The sequence below is a fragment of the Mustela nivalis genome (genome assembly GCF_964662115.1).
Source record: "Mustela nivalis genome assembly, chromosome: 6".
In the NCBI taxonomy this organism is placed as follows: Eukaryota; Metazoa; Chordata; class Mammalia; order Carnivora; family Mustelidae; genus Mustela; species Mustela nivalis.
In genome coordinates, this window is record NC_139025.1 from 65,536,894 (window position 1) to 65,554,059 (window position 17,166).

The 17,166-nt window shown below is 40.7% G+C and overlaps 2 protein-coding genes across 7 annotated transcripts in view; one reads left to right on the forward strand and one right to left on the reverse strand.

The window, feature by feature from the left end:
- The window catches only part of AP4S1 (adaptor related protein complex 4 subunit sigma 1), a 55,151-nt gene extending 47,116 nt beyond the window's left edge, over window positions 1–8,035 (reverse strand). The window contains exon 1 of one of the 4 annotated variants that reach the window (XR_014313610.1): window positions 7,509–8,028. Coding sequence is in view for 1 of the 4 variants with exons in the window: in XM_082737938.1 (XP_082594064.1) it covers window positions 7,509–7,977 (469 nt within the window). In the remaining 3 variants the exon portion in view is untranslated. Of the gene's footprint in view, window positions 1–7,508 lie in introns of all 4 variants that reach the window. The other 3 variants (XM_082737940.1, XM_082737939.1, XM_082737938.1) reach the window with 3 other exon arrangements.
- STRN3 (striatin 3) overlaps window positions 6,183–17,166 on the forward strand; it is a 117,678-nt gene continuing 106,694 nt past the window's right edge. The window contains exon 1 of one of the 3 annotated variants that reach the window (XM_082737922.1): window positions 6,183–6,478. Coding sequence is in view for 2 of the 3 variants with exons in the window: in XM_082737920.1 (XP_082594046.1) it covers window positions 7,107–7,388 (282 nt within the window). In the remaining variant the exon portion in view is untranslated. Of the gene's footprint in view, window positions 6,479–6,769; window positions 7,389–17,166 lie in introns of those variants that run through there. The other 2 variants (XM_082737920.1, XM_082737921.1) reach the window with 2 other exon arrangements.

Sequence of the window (17,166 nt, forward strand, 5' to 3'; positions counted from 1 at the left end):
AAAAAAAAGAAAAAAAAAAAAGATGACCACAGCTGTGCTGGCTGAAGTGGAGGTTTGAAAATGTGGTCTTGTAACATTCAAAGCAGCCAAAGAATCCAGAAATCACAGGTCATCATCCCAAGGAAGGGGATGCTTTTCCCCACTTAAAATGGGAGCCCCACAAGTGAGTCTAAGAACCACAGGGAGAACTGGGAGGATGCCTGGTAGGGTTTCTCTTGCCCATGAGTGCAAGGAAATGTCCCATCTAGGACTTTCTATTTTATAGAAAATATGAAGGAGAAAGGAATATGCTAAATAATACATAAAAATGCAATCAGCCAAATGTGGGAAATCCTATAGGATAAATAACCTAGTCTCTTCAATAAAATGGCATTACAATGTGGGGATGACGGGAAGGAAAATTAAAAAAGACCTAAAGACATAGCAACTAAATGAAATATGTGAATTTTGTTAGGATCCTGATTTGAAGTCACGAACTCCTTAAAAAGTTTTTTTTGGGACAACTGGGGGAAACCGAATATGGGCTGAGGATTAGACTACATTAACAAATTACCAATTAACTTCGTAAGTGTGACACTGGTACTGTGGTATGTTTTTTTAAGAAAATGTCCTAATCTGTTGAAGATACTTAGAGAAATGTATACCAATGAAATAATATGATGTCTGGGATTTACTTCAAAATATTACTGTGGCTGCCACAGGAGCATGGGGGAGACCATGAATTCTGTTTCAAGGCATCTTTGAGCTTGTCAAGTAATGTCATGAGCAAAGCTCACCCTGCCAAGCTGGAAAATTTAGGGACAAGAAGTTGTAACTGAAATTAAATGGTGGCAGACATGTCCAAGGAATATTGGGGGATTTGATAGCTTTATGAAACTTGTGATAAATGAATGCATTGAGACGGCAGTCAGTAGGCAACAGAACAGAACAATACAAAAAAGTGGTAATACGAGGGGCGCCTGGGTGGCTCAGTGGATTAAAGCCTCTGCCTTCGGCTCAGGTCATGATCCCGGGGTCCTGGGATCTAGTCCCATGTCTGGCTCTCTGCTCAGCAAGCAGCCTGCTTCCTCTTCTCTCTCTCTGCCTGCCTCTCCACCTACTTGTGATATCTCTTTCTGTCAAATAAATAAATAAAATCTTTAAAAAAAAAAAAAAAGTGGTAATACGAGGAAACAGTATCATCATATTTAAGCCTTGGAACAAGTATAAGCTAAGACTTGTTCACCCCAGGAATCAATTGCTTCTAACATGTCTCCTTTCCAATGAGCCAGTTTTACTATGAGATGAAAATCAGGGCTGCAAACATTTTTATATTAAATTCTTTATTAAATATATTTTGGTAATAGTAAAAAAAATCCTCAGCAAGAAGGTGGAAGAGTTGAACAGACAACAGCAACATTTTGATAACCATTGTTAAGTATAGTTCATAAAACTTTGTTTCTATATTTGCATGACTAAATTTTTTTTTCTAAGATTTTATTTTTAAGTCATCTCCACACCCAACACAGGGCTCAAATTTACAACCCCGAGATCAAGAGTCCCATGTTCAACAACTGATCCAGCTAGGCACCCCTGTGATTGAAATTTTTCAAAATTAAAAAACTAAATAGAAAAAGTCTAGACACAGCATGATTTAGAATATCTAATTACTATATTAAAACTTATGAAGCAAAAGGAGCAAAGGAGAATAGGATTTATTTTAAAACGTTCTAATCAATCAATCCTTTTTTTGTGGAGTAATTGTCATACTCTTTAGGTTAGTCTAGTAATACAAAGACAAACCCATCACTTAAAAATACGTTGTAATAAAAAAAAAAGCCCACAAGATTTTGGGAATTTTTGCCAAATTTAAAACATTCTCCAGAGAGAACACTCTCTAGCATAGATTTCCAAGGCAAAGTATCTGTGTCTGGTATCACTCTTTTGAACATTCTTCACTGTTGCTCAAATAGGAGACAAACCACATTTCCAAGACTGTAAATTATTACCTAGGAAAGTTTTGGCAATTTCCCATTCAGTCACATTTTCCAGTCATTTGGTTCTCATGTTTATGGACCTGGCTGTTCACTTTTAGCCAATGTCCAGGAGGGACTCTGCTCTAGGCAATTTTTTTTCCCTTCAATTGTGACATCTTTGTGAGTTAGCTATTATAAAATATTATCAAAGCATACTGCTTTCTGACTCATATTACCCAGAAGACAATTCAGGAATGAACTTGGACTAGAATTTTATGTAGCATGCTGAGTTTCTTAAAGGTTTTGGTACCTATTTTTCTATAACCATTGAAGGTCCTTTTCCTTTTCTTTTCCATACAACATATTATTTGAATAGTTCAAGTGCCCTGCATGTATTTCTATAATTTTCTTAGCCACAGGCAACTCCTGTAATGAGAATAGATATCTGATCTTATTCAGCAGGTTAAACCACGGTGTAGGGCAAAGCTGTCTCCTCATTTTCTGTTCTATATACATTACACAGTTTGCTCCTTTGGTTTTTGAGCACATGCCAGATCTTCTCAAAGATCTTCCTCCTTTGTTCTCTATATTTATAAATGTAAACACTACATAATTTCCCCAATGACAAAATTACCCCAAATCACCTAAAAATGATTTTAGAAGTACAAATGATTTGGGAACCAGAGACAGTGATATTAAGCAACTGATAGGAGAGTAGGAGGAAGAATAGTGAGGGGAGACTTTGTTTCCAAAAATATATATATACTCACTGATATGAGTAGGACACTTCCTATTCTAGTACAGGCCTGAGGAGGTGAACCAGAACTCTAATCTCAGCTTCCTCATCTCCCCATGGAGATAAGAGTACCTGTTGCAACCTTTCCACATGATGCAAAAAGATGACTAGATCAGTGTTTGAGAACCAGTTTGAGCTCTTTGTTAGAAGGACATCAGGTTTATAGCCAGCAAGGTGTGAAACTGGATGTTCAGGTGAGTAATTACAGGGAGCCATACAGTTTTCAAAGGCAGGGTCAAAACTCTTTGTACCTCAGATATTGCAATAATTGGGAAGAAGACATCTTAATGTTAACAACTCCTGACTTAATTAAAAGCTTGGAATTCCTTAACATACTTCTACTGATATAACATACTAACATCAAATTTGACAAATCCCTTTTTGGTCAGATAGAATAAGCACACAGGTGTCTAAGATAAGCTAAAAGGAAAGGGAAAAAAAACCCCTAAAATTCTAAATTTATAAATTTATATTTAATGTAAATAGGCACTCTTGAAGATCATCAGCAGTATACTGAAACTAAAAGAATCAATGGGAGAGGAGCAGTGGGGAACAGGACTGATGAAAAGACAGAACAAATGGGAAGTTTCAAAGGTGAAACTGAAGAGAGGAAATGACTCAGCCACAGTTCCAGGAGGGAGTTCCAGTTAGGTGAGTTGTAGGTGATGACATGACCTGGGAAAGCTCATTACATACAAAGGACAGGATTCCAGGAGCTCACCGCAGAGTGTCCTCAGGAGTCATGGACACAATGTACAATGACAATAATGTAAAAAATATTCTCCTCACATTGGAGAAAATCTTGGTATCTTTCTCTTTTAATACTCAGGGTAAAGCCAGCTATAAAAAAACAAAAACAAAATAAAAAAAGAACTCAGAGCAGTTTTGGCTACTGAACCTTAAATAGCTGAATAATGGTAGCAAAAACTAATACTAGAAAATAGTTGAGGTGAAGGAAAAATATGCCTATTAGTCTAGTCTAACTTTCAGTTATTCATCATTTTGGGGAGACTGCACTATCCCTGACCTGGGGAGTACAGTTGCAAATCAGAGGGGCATGGGTCCTATCCCTCTAACAGGCTGCGGCTGCAGAAACATGGCTGTGATCTGGGTAGAACATGGCCAAGGACTGAATTATTGGCATTTATAATACCATGGTGAAAGTGAGTGCAGACATGTTCATCTGGAATTCTTCAAATTCGGAGTACTTCAAATTTTTTAAAAAAGATTTTTATTTATTTATTTGAAAGAGAGAGAGCTCAAGCAGTGGGGACTGGCAGGCAGAGGGAGAGGGAAAAGTGGGCTCCTTGCTGGGGAGGGAGACTGATGTGAGGCTTGATCCCAAGACCCTGGGATCATGACCCGAGCCGAAGGCAGAGGCTCAACTGACAGGGAGCACTTCATATTTTATCTTATTATTTTATGATTTTTTTTAAGGTTTTATTTATTTGAGAGAGAGAGAACTAGCATGGGGAGGGGGGTCAGAGGGAGAAGCAGACTCCCTGCTGAGTGGACAGCCATATGCAGGACTCAGTCCTGGGACTCCAGGATCATGACCTGAGCTGAAGGCTGTCGCTTATCCAACCAAGCCACCCAGGTGCCCCAGGACTTCATATTTTAAAACTAAATCTAATTCAGGGATCTAGAAAGCCTTCTGGTAGAAGTAATACTCAAACTAAGTTTTGACTGAAGAAGGGAAGGGAAGCCAATGGGGTACAACATGTGTTAAATTCTCATGAAATGAAACAGCATTATGCTCTTGAGGAGCCAAAATCAGTGCAGCTTGCCTGGAGAGGAGTGCCATGATGGTATGATGGTAGACTAAGCAATAGGAAGGATCTAGAATTTGAAGGATCTTTATATGCCATGCTAAAATTTGGGCTTTATTCTAAATCCGGTGACCACCAAAATATTTTTTTAAAGATTAATTTATTGGAGAGAGAGAAAGAGAAAGAGCATGCACAGTGGGAGGGGGAGAGGAGAGACAATCTCCAGGGGACTCTGCAAAGTGCAGAGCCCCACATGGGCTCAATTTCATGACCCTGAGATCATGACCTGAACCCAAACCAAGACTCCAGTGCTTAACTGACTGGGCCACCCAGGCCCCCCATCACTAAAATATTTTAAGCAAGGAACAATAGAATCAGATCTGTCTTTTGGAGATCACTCAGGCATCAGTGGTAGGTAAGGGAAAAAGTAAGGTGGGAAGGCTTAAACTAACACAAGAAGAAAGGTAATGGAATAGATACGATACAGATAAGGAAAGAAATGAAGTATGTACTGAGAAAGGGACTGGATGTGGGGATGAGTGAAAGGAAGGTACTACAATGACTGCCAGCCCTCAAGTTTGAATGTAGTGCCACCTAATATGATAGGTAATAGAAGAGAAACAGAGTTGTTTTTTTGAAGGTGTGTGGGGAAGAAAATGGAAGGATTATCAATCTAGTTTTACTTGAGCTTGCGGTACCAGTGGGAAATATAAGTACATGTTATTCTTTTGATGCCAACATAACAGAGATTACACCTGCTCAAACGTGTTTCTTGGAGACATATTTTAGAACATTTTATGTGATATGAGGCTCCTTAAAAAGGAAGAGGACTAAATAAGCAAGTTGTATGCTGGTCACTATAAAATAGAAAAATAGTACTTAACAATATGGAGAAACAGTTCCTAATAATATGTAACCTAAGACCTCATTTCATTTACAAATAAAATATGGCAGTATTGGTAACAAGTCCAATTTACTCTTCATTAGACATAAGAATAGTAAAGCAGACATGATAAAATAAGATGTACTATTTTTATCTTTTTGAAATTATACCTTGAGCGGTCTTGTATATTACATACTGGTAGTAGAGAAGGAAAAAAATTAATGCAATCAATTTTATGTGCAATTTTCCTGGGTAGCTAATTATTGAAGCTTTTGCCCCTTATTATATTGTTCAGTATTTTTTGTCCTATTTTTCAAACAAGTGGTTATTAGCTATATTAATTTTCTTTAGAATCGTACCAGTTCATTAAGGATGTTTTCTGGCAACCTAAGCACATAGAAACACTACGGTACTTAAAAGATTAAGCGTGACTTTTCGGTGTACATTATATTCATTCAAACATCATTTAATGACCTAGGAAAACATCTTTGCAGCTGTTCATCAGGATTTTACGTTGTATTCACGGCGTGAATCAAAAGATTCTGCTGACTCCCTATTTGTCAGCCCATTTATTCTGAAGCACCTAATTGTTAGCCTAAGAAGTCTCCTTCAAAGTTATCTTTCTCTCTCTCCACACCACCGTCAAGATCTCAAGTTTTTCCCCCTCCCTTCTCCCAAAGGAAAAAATGGAAACATTCACTCCTGCTTCACCCCCCGCCCCCACCCCAACCAACCCACACCAGAGTAGTAAAAAAGGGGGTAGCAAAGTGGAACAAGTTGCGACCGGCGACCGGGAGCACAGAATTAGAACCAAAGCTCGGACTTGAAACGGAGACCGGGAATCAGTCACCAACGTCCGGAAGGATCTGGGCAATTTGCCAAAAGAGAGCACTCCCCCCCCCCCCCCCCCACGCCCAAGCCTCAATAATTGACTGGTGCTAAGAAACCAGCGAAAGAGCGAGTGACAACCGGAGAAAGAGGCCCGACCCTCTGGGACATCCTGAAACACGCAAGGAATGCGAAAGAAACGGCAGGAATCCGGGACCGGCGGCGGCCGGCCGGAGCGCCCAGCCAGGTGAAAACAGCTTTTCTAAGGCACGCAGGCTGCTGAGACTCTTGGGTGGGGAACGACGTTCGCGAGGTTGGTAACTGAGCAAGGGAAACTGATGGTTGGGAGCACGAGCCCCACCGGCTCCCCAAAGTTAAGAGTCTCGGTGGACCACCGTCCAGTAACCACAGCGAGACCCCCGGAGCAAGTCGGAAGGAGGGCCTGGGGGCGGGGCCAGAGCTCCTACCCTGCCTCAAGCGCCCTCACTGGGTCCTCAGTACGCCTGCGTGTGGTGAGGCCGCACTCTATTTGGCTGCTAGGCTTGCGGCGGCAGCGGCGTTCTCTACCCGGCATGCTGCGCGGGAGTGACGGCCCTACGTCTATCCCCTTCCCAACCCTGCCCCCTCTTCCCCCTCCCGCCACGGCCCCCCCTTTCCCTAAAGTGAGTGAGTGAGACGGGCAGATGGAGGAGGGACTGTAATGGCGGCGGCCGGCAGCTCCCTGCTCTGACCCACGGCAAGCATACAGCAACGACCCCCTCCTCGCCCCTTTCTCAGGCGGCCTCCGCCCCGCGGCCAGCGCGGGGCCACCCTCCCCGGCCCTTCCCCCAGCCGTCGGCTTCTCGCCCTGCGCCCCGGCCGGGGCCCCACACACAATGGACGAGCTCGCCGGAGGCGGTGGTGGAGGCCCGGGGATGGCAGCCCCTCCAAGGCAGCAGCAGGGACCTGGGGGGAACATGAGCCCTTCGCCAGGGGGAAATGGAGCGGCGGGCGGTGGGGGTCCTCCAGCCGCCGAGGGTGCGGGCTCCGCGGCAGGCCCGGAGCTGTCCCGGCCGCAGCAGTACACTATCCCGGGGATCCTGCACTACATCCAGCACGAGTGGGCTCGGTTCGAGATGGAGCGGGCGCACTGGGAGGTGGAACGGGCCGAACTGCAGGTACCTTGCTGGGGTCGGTGTGCGGGACGGCTGCGGCGGCGGGGTTCCCGGCTGGGGGGGGGTGGGGCCGGGACTCCCCTCTGTCGGAGCCCCGGGCCTTGAGGGTTGAGGGGAACCTACCTGTGCAGCTCGGGGGGCGGTAGTCCTGCCTACGGTTCTGGCGACGGCTCTTCCGAGAGTCCCCCTCCCCCTTTCCCGCAGAAGCTTGTTCCCCAACCCTTACTAGCTGCGCGGTGCGGGCTTCCTTGGGGCAGCCATTTTGACTTTTAGTATGGCGTCTGCGGGGGCTCCTCTGGAGGCGGCCTGCCGGGCCTCCGGCGCTTGGGGCTAAACTCTTCTCTGTGGGAGAGTCCGGCGTGGGGTTATTGGGCATCAAGCTTGCTTTTGATTGTGCCTGTTGCGACGGAGAGCCCGAGGAGAGGGTCTGGGATGGGCATTTTATTATCTTTTCCTTCATCACCCCCCCCATCCGATTTGGCATTTTTGGCCCCCTCTCTCGGAGTTGGTATGCACTTGCCCCTTGACAGCCACGCTTCTTTCCAGGGCTGCTACCAAGCATAATGTCTTGCTGCTCTTGAGAAGTTTTCATTTCCTACCGCCAACTTTCAGTACCTTATTACCTGGGATGCTGCCTTACTCACTTAGGTTCTCTTTCAATTAGTTCTCCCTAAGCGACTGACTCATGAGTACTTCTCTAAATTGAAATTTTCCTTTTAGAGTACTCGTCACCGGGCCTCTAGCCCTTTCTTTACTTGTAAAAAGCCGAACCAGAGTATCTGTGCTGTGTTTATGAAACGACTGAGGAAAGATTCAATATTAGCTTAAAGTAAAACGTACTTGTCTCACGTTACTGACTCACCACGCAGGGGAAGCAAAGTTAAATATGCTCAGAACCCTTCATAATTGGTCCTTACTTGATCTTTTTAAGGTGAAGCTTTGATAGGCTGGTTTACTTAACTTTGGGAAGGTGTTGGTAGTTGAACTTATGTCTTGGATTTCAGAATCGCTACATCTTTTTAAGAGGATTGTTCAACTCTTGGGTATTTGTGTTTATTTTTAAAACCCTTTCCAGGGCAAATTTAGGCTTAGAAGAAAAGAGCATGCAATCAAGTAGTGTTGCACCTGTTCTTCAGACTGCTATATATTTAGAATGTAAGCAGTAGTGTTCGCTGATATATTATGTCATATATGCCTACAGTGAGTAGTTAGGAAAATACAGTGTTGCAAGAAGGATGATTGGATTAATTTAGAAAGGGTGTCTCCGAGCAAATATATATCCTTTAGTTTAATTTTGAATTAGTAAACTTTTATTTGATTCTATAAAGTTGGTGAAGCTAAACGTTTAAAGAAAGTAAGGATGTTTATATATCTTGACACTTTATCAAGGCTTTTAAAAATTAATTATAAATTAACACCTGTTAGTCAATTCAATGTTTTAGAATTGTGCTTTGATATACTATTGGACTTTATTTATTTAACTTAAAAAAAAAAAAAACCCAAAACCTAGCTTATTTATTTGAGAGAGAGTGAGAGAAAAAGAGAGCCTGAGCAGGGCAGAGGGAGAGGGAGAAGCAGACGTCCCTTTGAGCAAAGGAGCGGGATGTGGGACTTGATCCCAGAACTCTGGGATCATGACCTGAGCCAAAGGTCAACTGCCTGAGCCACACAGATGCCTCACTATTGAACTTCAAAAAATATAACTTTCAAAAAGCTTGTATTCCAGTTTTCTATTGTTTCTTTTAACTTGTGCATAGTCTGGTTTAAAATATGTGGGATTTATAGAGTTCTCTTGATAAATCCTTTTTATTACACTGTGTTGCAAACAATATTCTGTGTGAATGAAGATAGTAAGACAGTTATTTTTTTTAAATTGCATTTACAAATGTACTGAGTCTTGGACTCACTAAATAATACCCCACCAGTCCTTGGATATAGTGTTTAGGACCTTTGCACCATTGTATGAAAGGTTGGATTTTATTTTTTTCCTACCGTAGGGGATGAGACGCTTATTTTGCCCTGTAAGCACCTGAAAGCTTGGTTTTACATTTTGTAGGTTAACAATGCGTTAGTCATTTATAAGCTTCACTAAATGTCTGAGAAAATGTCTTACTTCTGTCTAAATTAAAATCTATACATTATTGAGGTCTATATGACTGCCTTCGCCCCTTCTTTCCCTTTTAGTTCTCCTCTCTGCCAGTAACAGTGAAATATTTTAAGGACTATTCCTTTTCTTATTTGCTTTCCAGTTAATCTGCTCTTGGCATATTAGTTCTGATAAAGCCTTCTGAGTTTTTTTGTTTATTTTTAACAAGTGTTTCTAGACTCTTACTTTTTGCGAGGGATTTTTATTATTTCACGCTGATTTTTTGAAGTGGAATGTTCATGATTCTGTATGTTTTCTACATATTTCTCTAAAATGTTTTATTGGGTTACTTAGTTAATAGGGTTTCAGGTTTTTTTCTGGAATACTAATTTGCTTTAGTTACCTTCAATCTTAAATAAGATTGCTTGTAAGATGCACCTTTAAAAATCATGTGTCAAAGGGTGTCAGAGGGTGCCTGGCTGGCTCAGTTGGTAAAGCTTGCAGCTCTTGATCTCCAGGTTGTAAGTTCCAGCCCCATATTGGGTGTAGAGATTACTTAAAACAATAAAATTTTAAGGAAAATATATTGGTCAAATAAAAAATGGATTAGGGTTTAGTGTTAGTGGATTTTAACTGTAAACTTAAACTTATTTTTAAGAATGATAACAAATAAGAGAGTTTAAATATTATTGTATACAGCCTTGGCTCGCTGTTGATGTGTAGATGAACAGTGACTCAAAAATATTCAATATTAGAATTATTCAATAATGAATATGAAGAGGTTAGGATATACCCAATTTTGATGTAAAATTTCAATATGGAATCCAACTTTCCCTGGCTTTGGAAAGGATTTCATTAAAAAAATTTTTTTAAATAGGCTTTATACCCAGCTTGGGGCTTGAACTCATGACCCTGAGATCAAGAGTTCCGTGTTCTACCAACTAAGCCACCCAGGTGCCCCTGGAAAGGATTTTATTTTATTTATTTATTTTTAAAAAGATTGTATTTATTTATTTGACACAGAGATCACAAGTAGGCAGAGAGGCAAGCAGACAGAGGGGGGAAGCAGGCTCGCTGCTGAGCAGAGAGCCCAGTGCCCAGCTCCATCCCAGGACCCTGAGACTGACCTGAGCTGAAGGCAGAGGCTTGACCCATTGAGCCACTGAGCCACTTAACCCACTGAGTCTTTCCAGGCACCCCTGAAAAGGATTTTACTTTATTTATTTATTTAAAGATTTCATTTATTTGACAGAGAGAGATCACAAGTAAGCAGAGAGGCAGGCAGAGAGGGAGGGAGATGCTGGCTTCCCATTTGCAGAGAGCCCGAAGGCATGACTCGATCCCAGGACCCTGAGATCGTGAGCTGAGCTGAAGGCAGTGGCTTAACCCACTGAGCCATCCAGGTGCCCCTGGAAAGGATTTTAAATTGGAATTTTGCAGTATAGTTCTCTTCTCTGTAAAAGGAATTTTGATTAACGGTCTGTCTTGCAAACTTGGAATTAAACCAGAGTATCATGTCTTAATGCTCTCTTATCTTCATGACGTTAACTTACCTGGGACTCAGATAAAGCTTTAGTAGTAAGACTCTTCTAAATGAAAATTCCTAAATGAAAATGTCAACTAGAATCACTTGTTGTTGTTATTGTTTTTTTAGGATTTTATTTATTCACTTGACAGAGAGAGACACAACCAGAGAGGGAACACAAGCAGGAGAAGTGGGAAAGGGAGAAGCTGAGCAGAGAGCTCAATGCGGGGCTGGATCTTAGGACCCTGGGTTCATGACCTGAGCCTAAAGCAAACACTTAATGTCCGAGCCACCCAGCTGCCCTCAGAATCACTTGTAAAACTTGTAAAAATATGCAGGCCTCTACCTCATCCTCCAGAGATTTGGATTAATTTGGTTTAGGACTTAGAAAAATTGGACTGTTTATGGGTTTTGGCAATTCACGTTATATAAAAATTATAACTGCCATTTAAAAAGCACTACAACCTTATGAGGTAGGTATTTCTATTTTGTAGATGAGGAGATAAACTTAGGTGAAATAACTGCCAATGTCACTCACCTATGAAGTGTTACAGTTGAGATTTGAACCCCAGTATGTCTGAATCCAAAGTTCTTGGTCTTATTACCGTTCTTGTAACCATTGTATTATATTGCTGTCTTACCATTTCTTATAGAAATGGAATCCGACTTATAATTCTTCGTCTGCCGTTATGTTGCACACTAGTATGTTTCAACAAAGTTTTATTGAACCCCCCCATAATGTGTCAGGTCTAATTTATGTATATTGCAAAAATGTCCTTATATTTTTCTCTGTAGTGGTATGCACTTAGGATATACACAAAATTCTTGCTTGTCAACTATAAAAATATGACATATTATTACATAGAAAATGTAGTGTAGGAGTTTTTATTCTAAAAGTATTAATTGAACAAATGTAAAAAAAATTTTTTTAAAGATATTTATTTATTTATTTATTTGACAGAGATCACAAGTAGGCAGAGAGGCAGGCAGAGAGAGAGGGGAAGCAGGCTGAGAAAAGAGCTCCATGCCTGGCTCAGGACCCTGAGATCATGACCTGTGCCGAAGGCAGAGGCTTTACCCACTGAGCCACCCAGGCGTCCCAACAAATGTAAAAATTTTAACTAGTGTTTGTGTTTGTACATTCTGGCATACTGATTTGCTGTGTCTTGACAGATGTTGCCACCTAAAGACCTTAATAGATAATTTGTTTAAGCATTACTTGATTTCTTCATTTTTTTAAAAAGATTTTATTTTTTTTATTTGACAGAAATCACAAGTAAGCAGAGAGAGAGAGAGAGAAGGGGAAGCAAGCTCCCTGCTGAGCAGATTGCGATGTGGGGCTCGATCCCAGAATCCTGGGATCCTGACCCTAGCTGAAGGCAGAGGCTTTAACCCACTGAGACAGCCAGGTGCCCCTGATTTCATCATTTTTTTTTTTTAAAGATTTTATTTATTTATTTGACAGAGATCCCAAGTAGGCAGAGAGGCAGGCAGAGTGAGAGGGAAGCAGGCTCCCTGCTGAGCAGAAAGCCCGATGCGGGACTCGATCCCAGGACCCTGAGATCATGACCTGAGCCGAAGGCAGCAGCCTAACCCACTGAGCCACCCAGGTGCCCGATTTCTTCATTTTTAAAAGAGAAAAACTGACAGCTTATTCTGCACTATTACAACATTTTTCTGAATCTACTATGAAAATACAAAAAGAAGAACAGTATGGCAATTTTTTGTAAAGGTACTCCCTTTATTCTGACAGTTTTTGCCTTCATAAATTTTGCTGTTATGCACTTCCCTATTTCAAATGATAGTTGACAGCTGAGGGGGGGGGACTTTATTTGACAGAATTAAAGAGACTACAGCCTTATGTCATTTTCTCTATTTCTTTTTGAAGTCCTTGCAAACCAAACGTCTAGGGACTACTAATCTGGAATTCTTTCTTCTTTTTACTCCTTAACTCTGCATGATAGTTTACCTTTTTACCCTACTTTCTCCTTAAACACATTTGAACACCTTGTAGGATATTGTTTTTTCTGATGATGGTTGGCCCCCAAATTGCCAATCCTTTGGCTTTTTTTTTTTTTTTTTTTTTTTAAGATTTTACTTATTTATTTGAGAGAGAGCATGTACGAGCAGGGGGAGGGGCAGAGGGAGAAGCAGATTCCCCAATGTGTGGGAGCCTGAGCCATGGGGCTCCCAGACCCTGGGATCATGACCTGAGCCCAAGACAGAAGCTTAAATGACTGAGCTACCCAGGCACCCCATCCTGGCTTTTTTACGGACTTTTAGGCACTTAACCAGTACTTTCTGCTATTAACTATTTTTTCTTCAAAATCCTTTTCTTTGGCTTCCACTGTGTAATCCCCTAGTTTCCCTTGGTCCACTTAACACTTTCCTTCATGTTTCCTCTTCTTTGTTCCCAGTTGCTATTCTCTGGGACTCTTGTTCTTCTAATGTATTAACTGTATGTTTCATTTGAAATCAGATTTTCAGCTACCACTTAGGTCTTTTTTTTTTTTTTTTTTAAATTAAAAAAATTTGGGGGTGTTTGCCTGGGTAGCTCAGTCGTTAAGCATCTGCCTTCAGCTCAGGTGCCCCACATCTGGCTCCCTGCTCATCTCTCTCTCCCACTCCCCCTGCTTGTGTTCCTCTCTCACTGTCTCTCTCCCTCTCTGTCAAAAAAGAAAAAAAAAAATTAGGAGAGGGAGGGGAGCAGGGCAGAGGGAGAGAGAATCGAAAGCAGGGTCCATGGCCATCTCACAACCTTGAGATGATGACCTGAGCCAACATGGAGAGTTCAGTGCTTAACCAGTGCTTAACCCGTGCTTAACCGGCTCAGCCATCCAGGCTCCCCACCACTTAGGTCCTAATACCTAATATTTTTTGGTTACTGCTGTCTAAGTATTCCAGTGCTTCAGTATTAACTCCTTAAATTCTAAAAACAACCCAATGAGGTTGGCACAGTTGGTTTATTTTTTTGTTTGCTTTTGGGGTTTTTTTTTGGGTGGGTATTAGAATGTTGGGGCCCAGAGATTATATAATTGGCCCAAGATTGTGCAACTGGGGGGCAGCAGAGCTGGGATTTAAACCTGGACAGGCTGCCTTTAGAAACCATGTACTTACCATTACTAGATTTTGGTTATCAAATGTCTCTAATTTTCTAATTTTCTGTTTAACTTTTTACTTTTAATTCAGTACATTCATTATTCAGTTAATCTCATATGCTTGCTTCTTCCCCCACAAAATATACTTAACCTACTTATTCTTCTTTTTCCCTGATACTGTTAAGGTTTATCACAATCCTTCCCATTATTAGATGCTAGAGATATTAGTGGGTCTTACCCCTATATATTGAGTCTAAGTTTTATCGATTCTAGTGTAATTATTCAGTGAATGTATTTGAGTGTTACTTTGTGCTAGGCACTGGTACATAATGATGTATGAACTAAGGACCTTGCCCTCATGGAGCTTGTAGTCTAGAAGTTATAGAATGTGGTAAATCAGAAATTAGCTAGATAAATGGTGAGAAAATAAATGGTAATAGGAAACCTATGTAGATAACAGATTTTCAGATAAATAGGTAATATTTGTTTGAGCAATTTCTATATGCCAAGAATTTAAATTCTTACTATGTTTAGCTCATCTAATTCTCATAAAGCCCCTGGAGGTAAGAATACTCTTAGATCTGAAGTATGAATACCTTATCATAGGTATTGCAATTAGAAGATACAGCATTAGCAGAAGTTCTAAAGGAGGAAAAAACTTTGTTGGAATATGTGAACTGGACTACAGTGATTCAAGGGGCTGTTAAATATAGATAACAGCCTCAGTATGCTAAAATATATATACATATTTTTAAAGATTTATTTATTTATTTTGGGAGAGACAGTCTCAAGCAGACACCATGCTGAACACAAAACTTAATGCAGGGCTCAGTCCCATGACCTTAGATCATGATCCAAGCTGAAACCAAGAGTTGGACACCCAACCGACATCGCCACCCAGGTGCCCTTAAAATATATTTTAATTCAGTGATTAATATTTTGGGATATAGTCTGAAAGCTGTGAAGACTCTTTTAGTTTAAAAAAAAATGAGTTACTAAAAAATTTTGCATAGAGTGTCCCTGAAGCCTGGTAACCAATGACCTCAGGAAATCACCCTGATTTAATTTATGTTTTTCATTTCTTTACTACCACAGTTTTTTCCAGGGTGCTTCTGTCTGAATTCTCTGGAATAATCTAACAGTTTCCATCCATCCATACAGCTGTCTTAACACTTTGTTCTCTATATTGTTTTTTTTTTTTTTAAGATTTTTTATTTATTTATTTGACAGAGAGAAATCACAAGTAGATGGAGAGGCAGGCAGAGAGAGAGAGGAAAGCAGGCTCTCTGCTGAGCAGAGAGCCCGATGCGGGACTCGATCCCAGGACCCTGAGATCATGACCTGAGCCGAAGGCAGCGGCTCAACCCACTGAGCCACCCAGGCGCCCCTTGTTTTCTATATTGTAAATATGATTGTGTTGAGTATACCCTTTATTTTTTTATTATGGAGAGTTTTAAATATATACAAAAATATTACAGTATCTGTGACCTACAAGCTTGTCATTCATCTTAAGGAGCTCATGACTGTTTTTTTTTTTTTTTTATTTTACTTATACTTCTGTCCGCTCCTTCCCTATCTGTTCTGTTGAAGCAAATCTCAGTCATGTAATTTTATCCATGAGTATTTCAGTATAGATCTAAAAGATAAGGACTTTAAAGATAACTAAACACCATTATTTGGTTGGAAACCTTCCCATCTTTTCCTTGCCCCCCTTTTTAAGAAATGGTCTTTGGGGATACCTGGATGGCTCAGTAGGTTAAGTGCCTGCCTTCAACTCAGGTCATGATCTCATGGTACTTGGATCAAGCCCCATGTCAGACTCTGCTCGGTAGGGAATCTGATTCTCCCACTCATGCAGATTATCTGCTCGGTGGGGAGTCTCATTCTCCCTCTCACTCTCCCTTTGTGCTTGTTCTCAAATAAATGAGAAAAATCCTTAAAAAAAAAAATCAGGTCTTTGGTCCTATAAAGGTTTCCAGAGTTCTGCATTTTGCAGAGTCCTTTTCTATAGTTTAATGTATTCTGTTTTGTTTATTTTTCCTATAACTTGATTAGTTGGATTCGGGGTCTTGATCAGAATTGGTATATTTTCTTATTGGGTGTGAGGATGAGAAAGAGCAAGACTTTTCACATGTGTTGAGTATTCCCATGAGAAGGCCCAGACAGTTGATTTTGCCTTGTGATGTTAGCAAGCTGTTGTTGTTTGCTCAGGCACATTGTTTCATTAGGGCCATCCTTAGTTTTATTAAAAAAAACTTAAATTGAGAGATAATTCACGTAACATAATATGCACCCTTTATGGAGTGTACATTTATGTGGGCTTTAGTATATGTTATGTGGTGTATACTGTGTTGTGTAGTCATCATCAGGGTCTTATTTCAGAATATTTTCATCACTGCACAAGGAAACCACCTACTAGCAGTCCCAATCTCCCCATCAACCCCCCCACCCCACCACCACCACCCATTCCTTGACAACCACTACTTTCTGTCTCTATAGGTTTGCCTATTCTGGACATTGCATATAAGTGGACTCATATGATATATATGGCTTTTTGTGACTTTTACTTAAAATAACGTTTTGAAAGGTTCATGTTTTAACATTTGGCAGAACTTTATTCCTTTTTATGGTTGAGTAATACTTGGTTGTATGGATATTCCAAATTTTGTCCATCAGTTGGTGGACACTTGGGCGTTCTGTACTTTTTGACTATTACGAATAATGCTGCTGTCACCATTTGTGCACAAGTTTTTATGTGAACTTAGGTTTTCTACTCTCTTGGGTATATACCTAGTAGTGGCATTTCTGGATCATGTTCAGCTTTTTGAGGAATTTTATGTTTAACTTTTCCAGGAACTACCAAGCTGTTTTCCTAAGTGACTGCACCATTTTACTTTCCCACTAGCAATGCAGGAGGGTTGCACCCTTACTTTTTTTTTTTTTTTAACTTTGAATTATGTTTTTATTATTAAAATTTTTTTACAAAATGCTTTTTCTTTGAATTTATTTAATTTTCTTCTGATTTCAAATCACATTTTCTCCCTCTGTCTTCTCTCTTGTTGACTTCTTTTT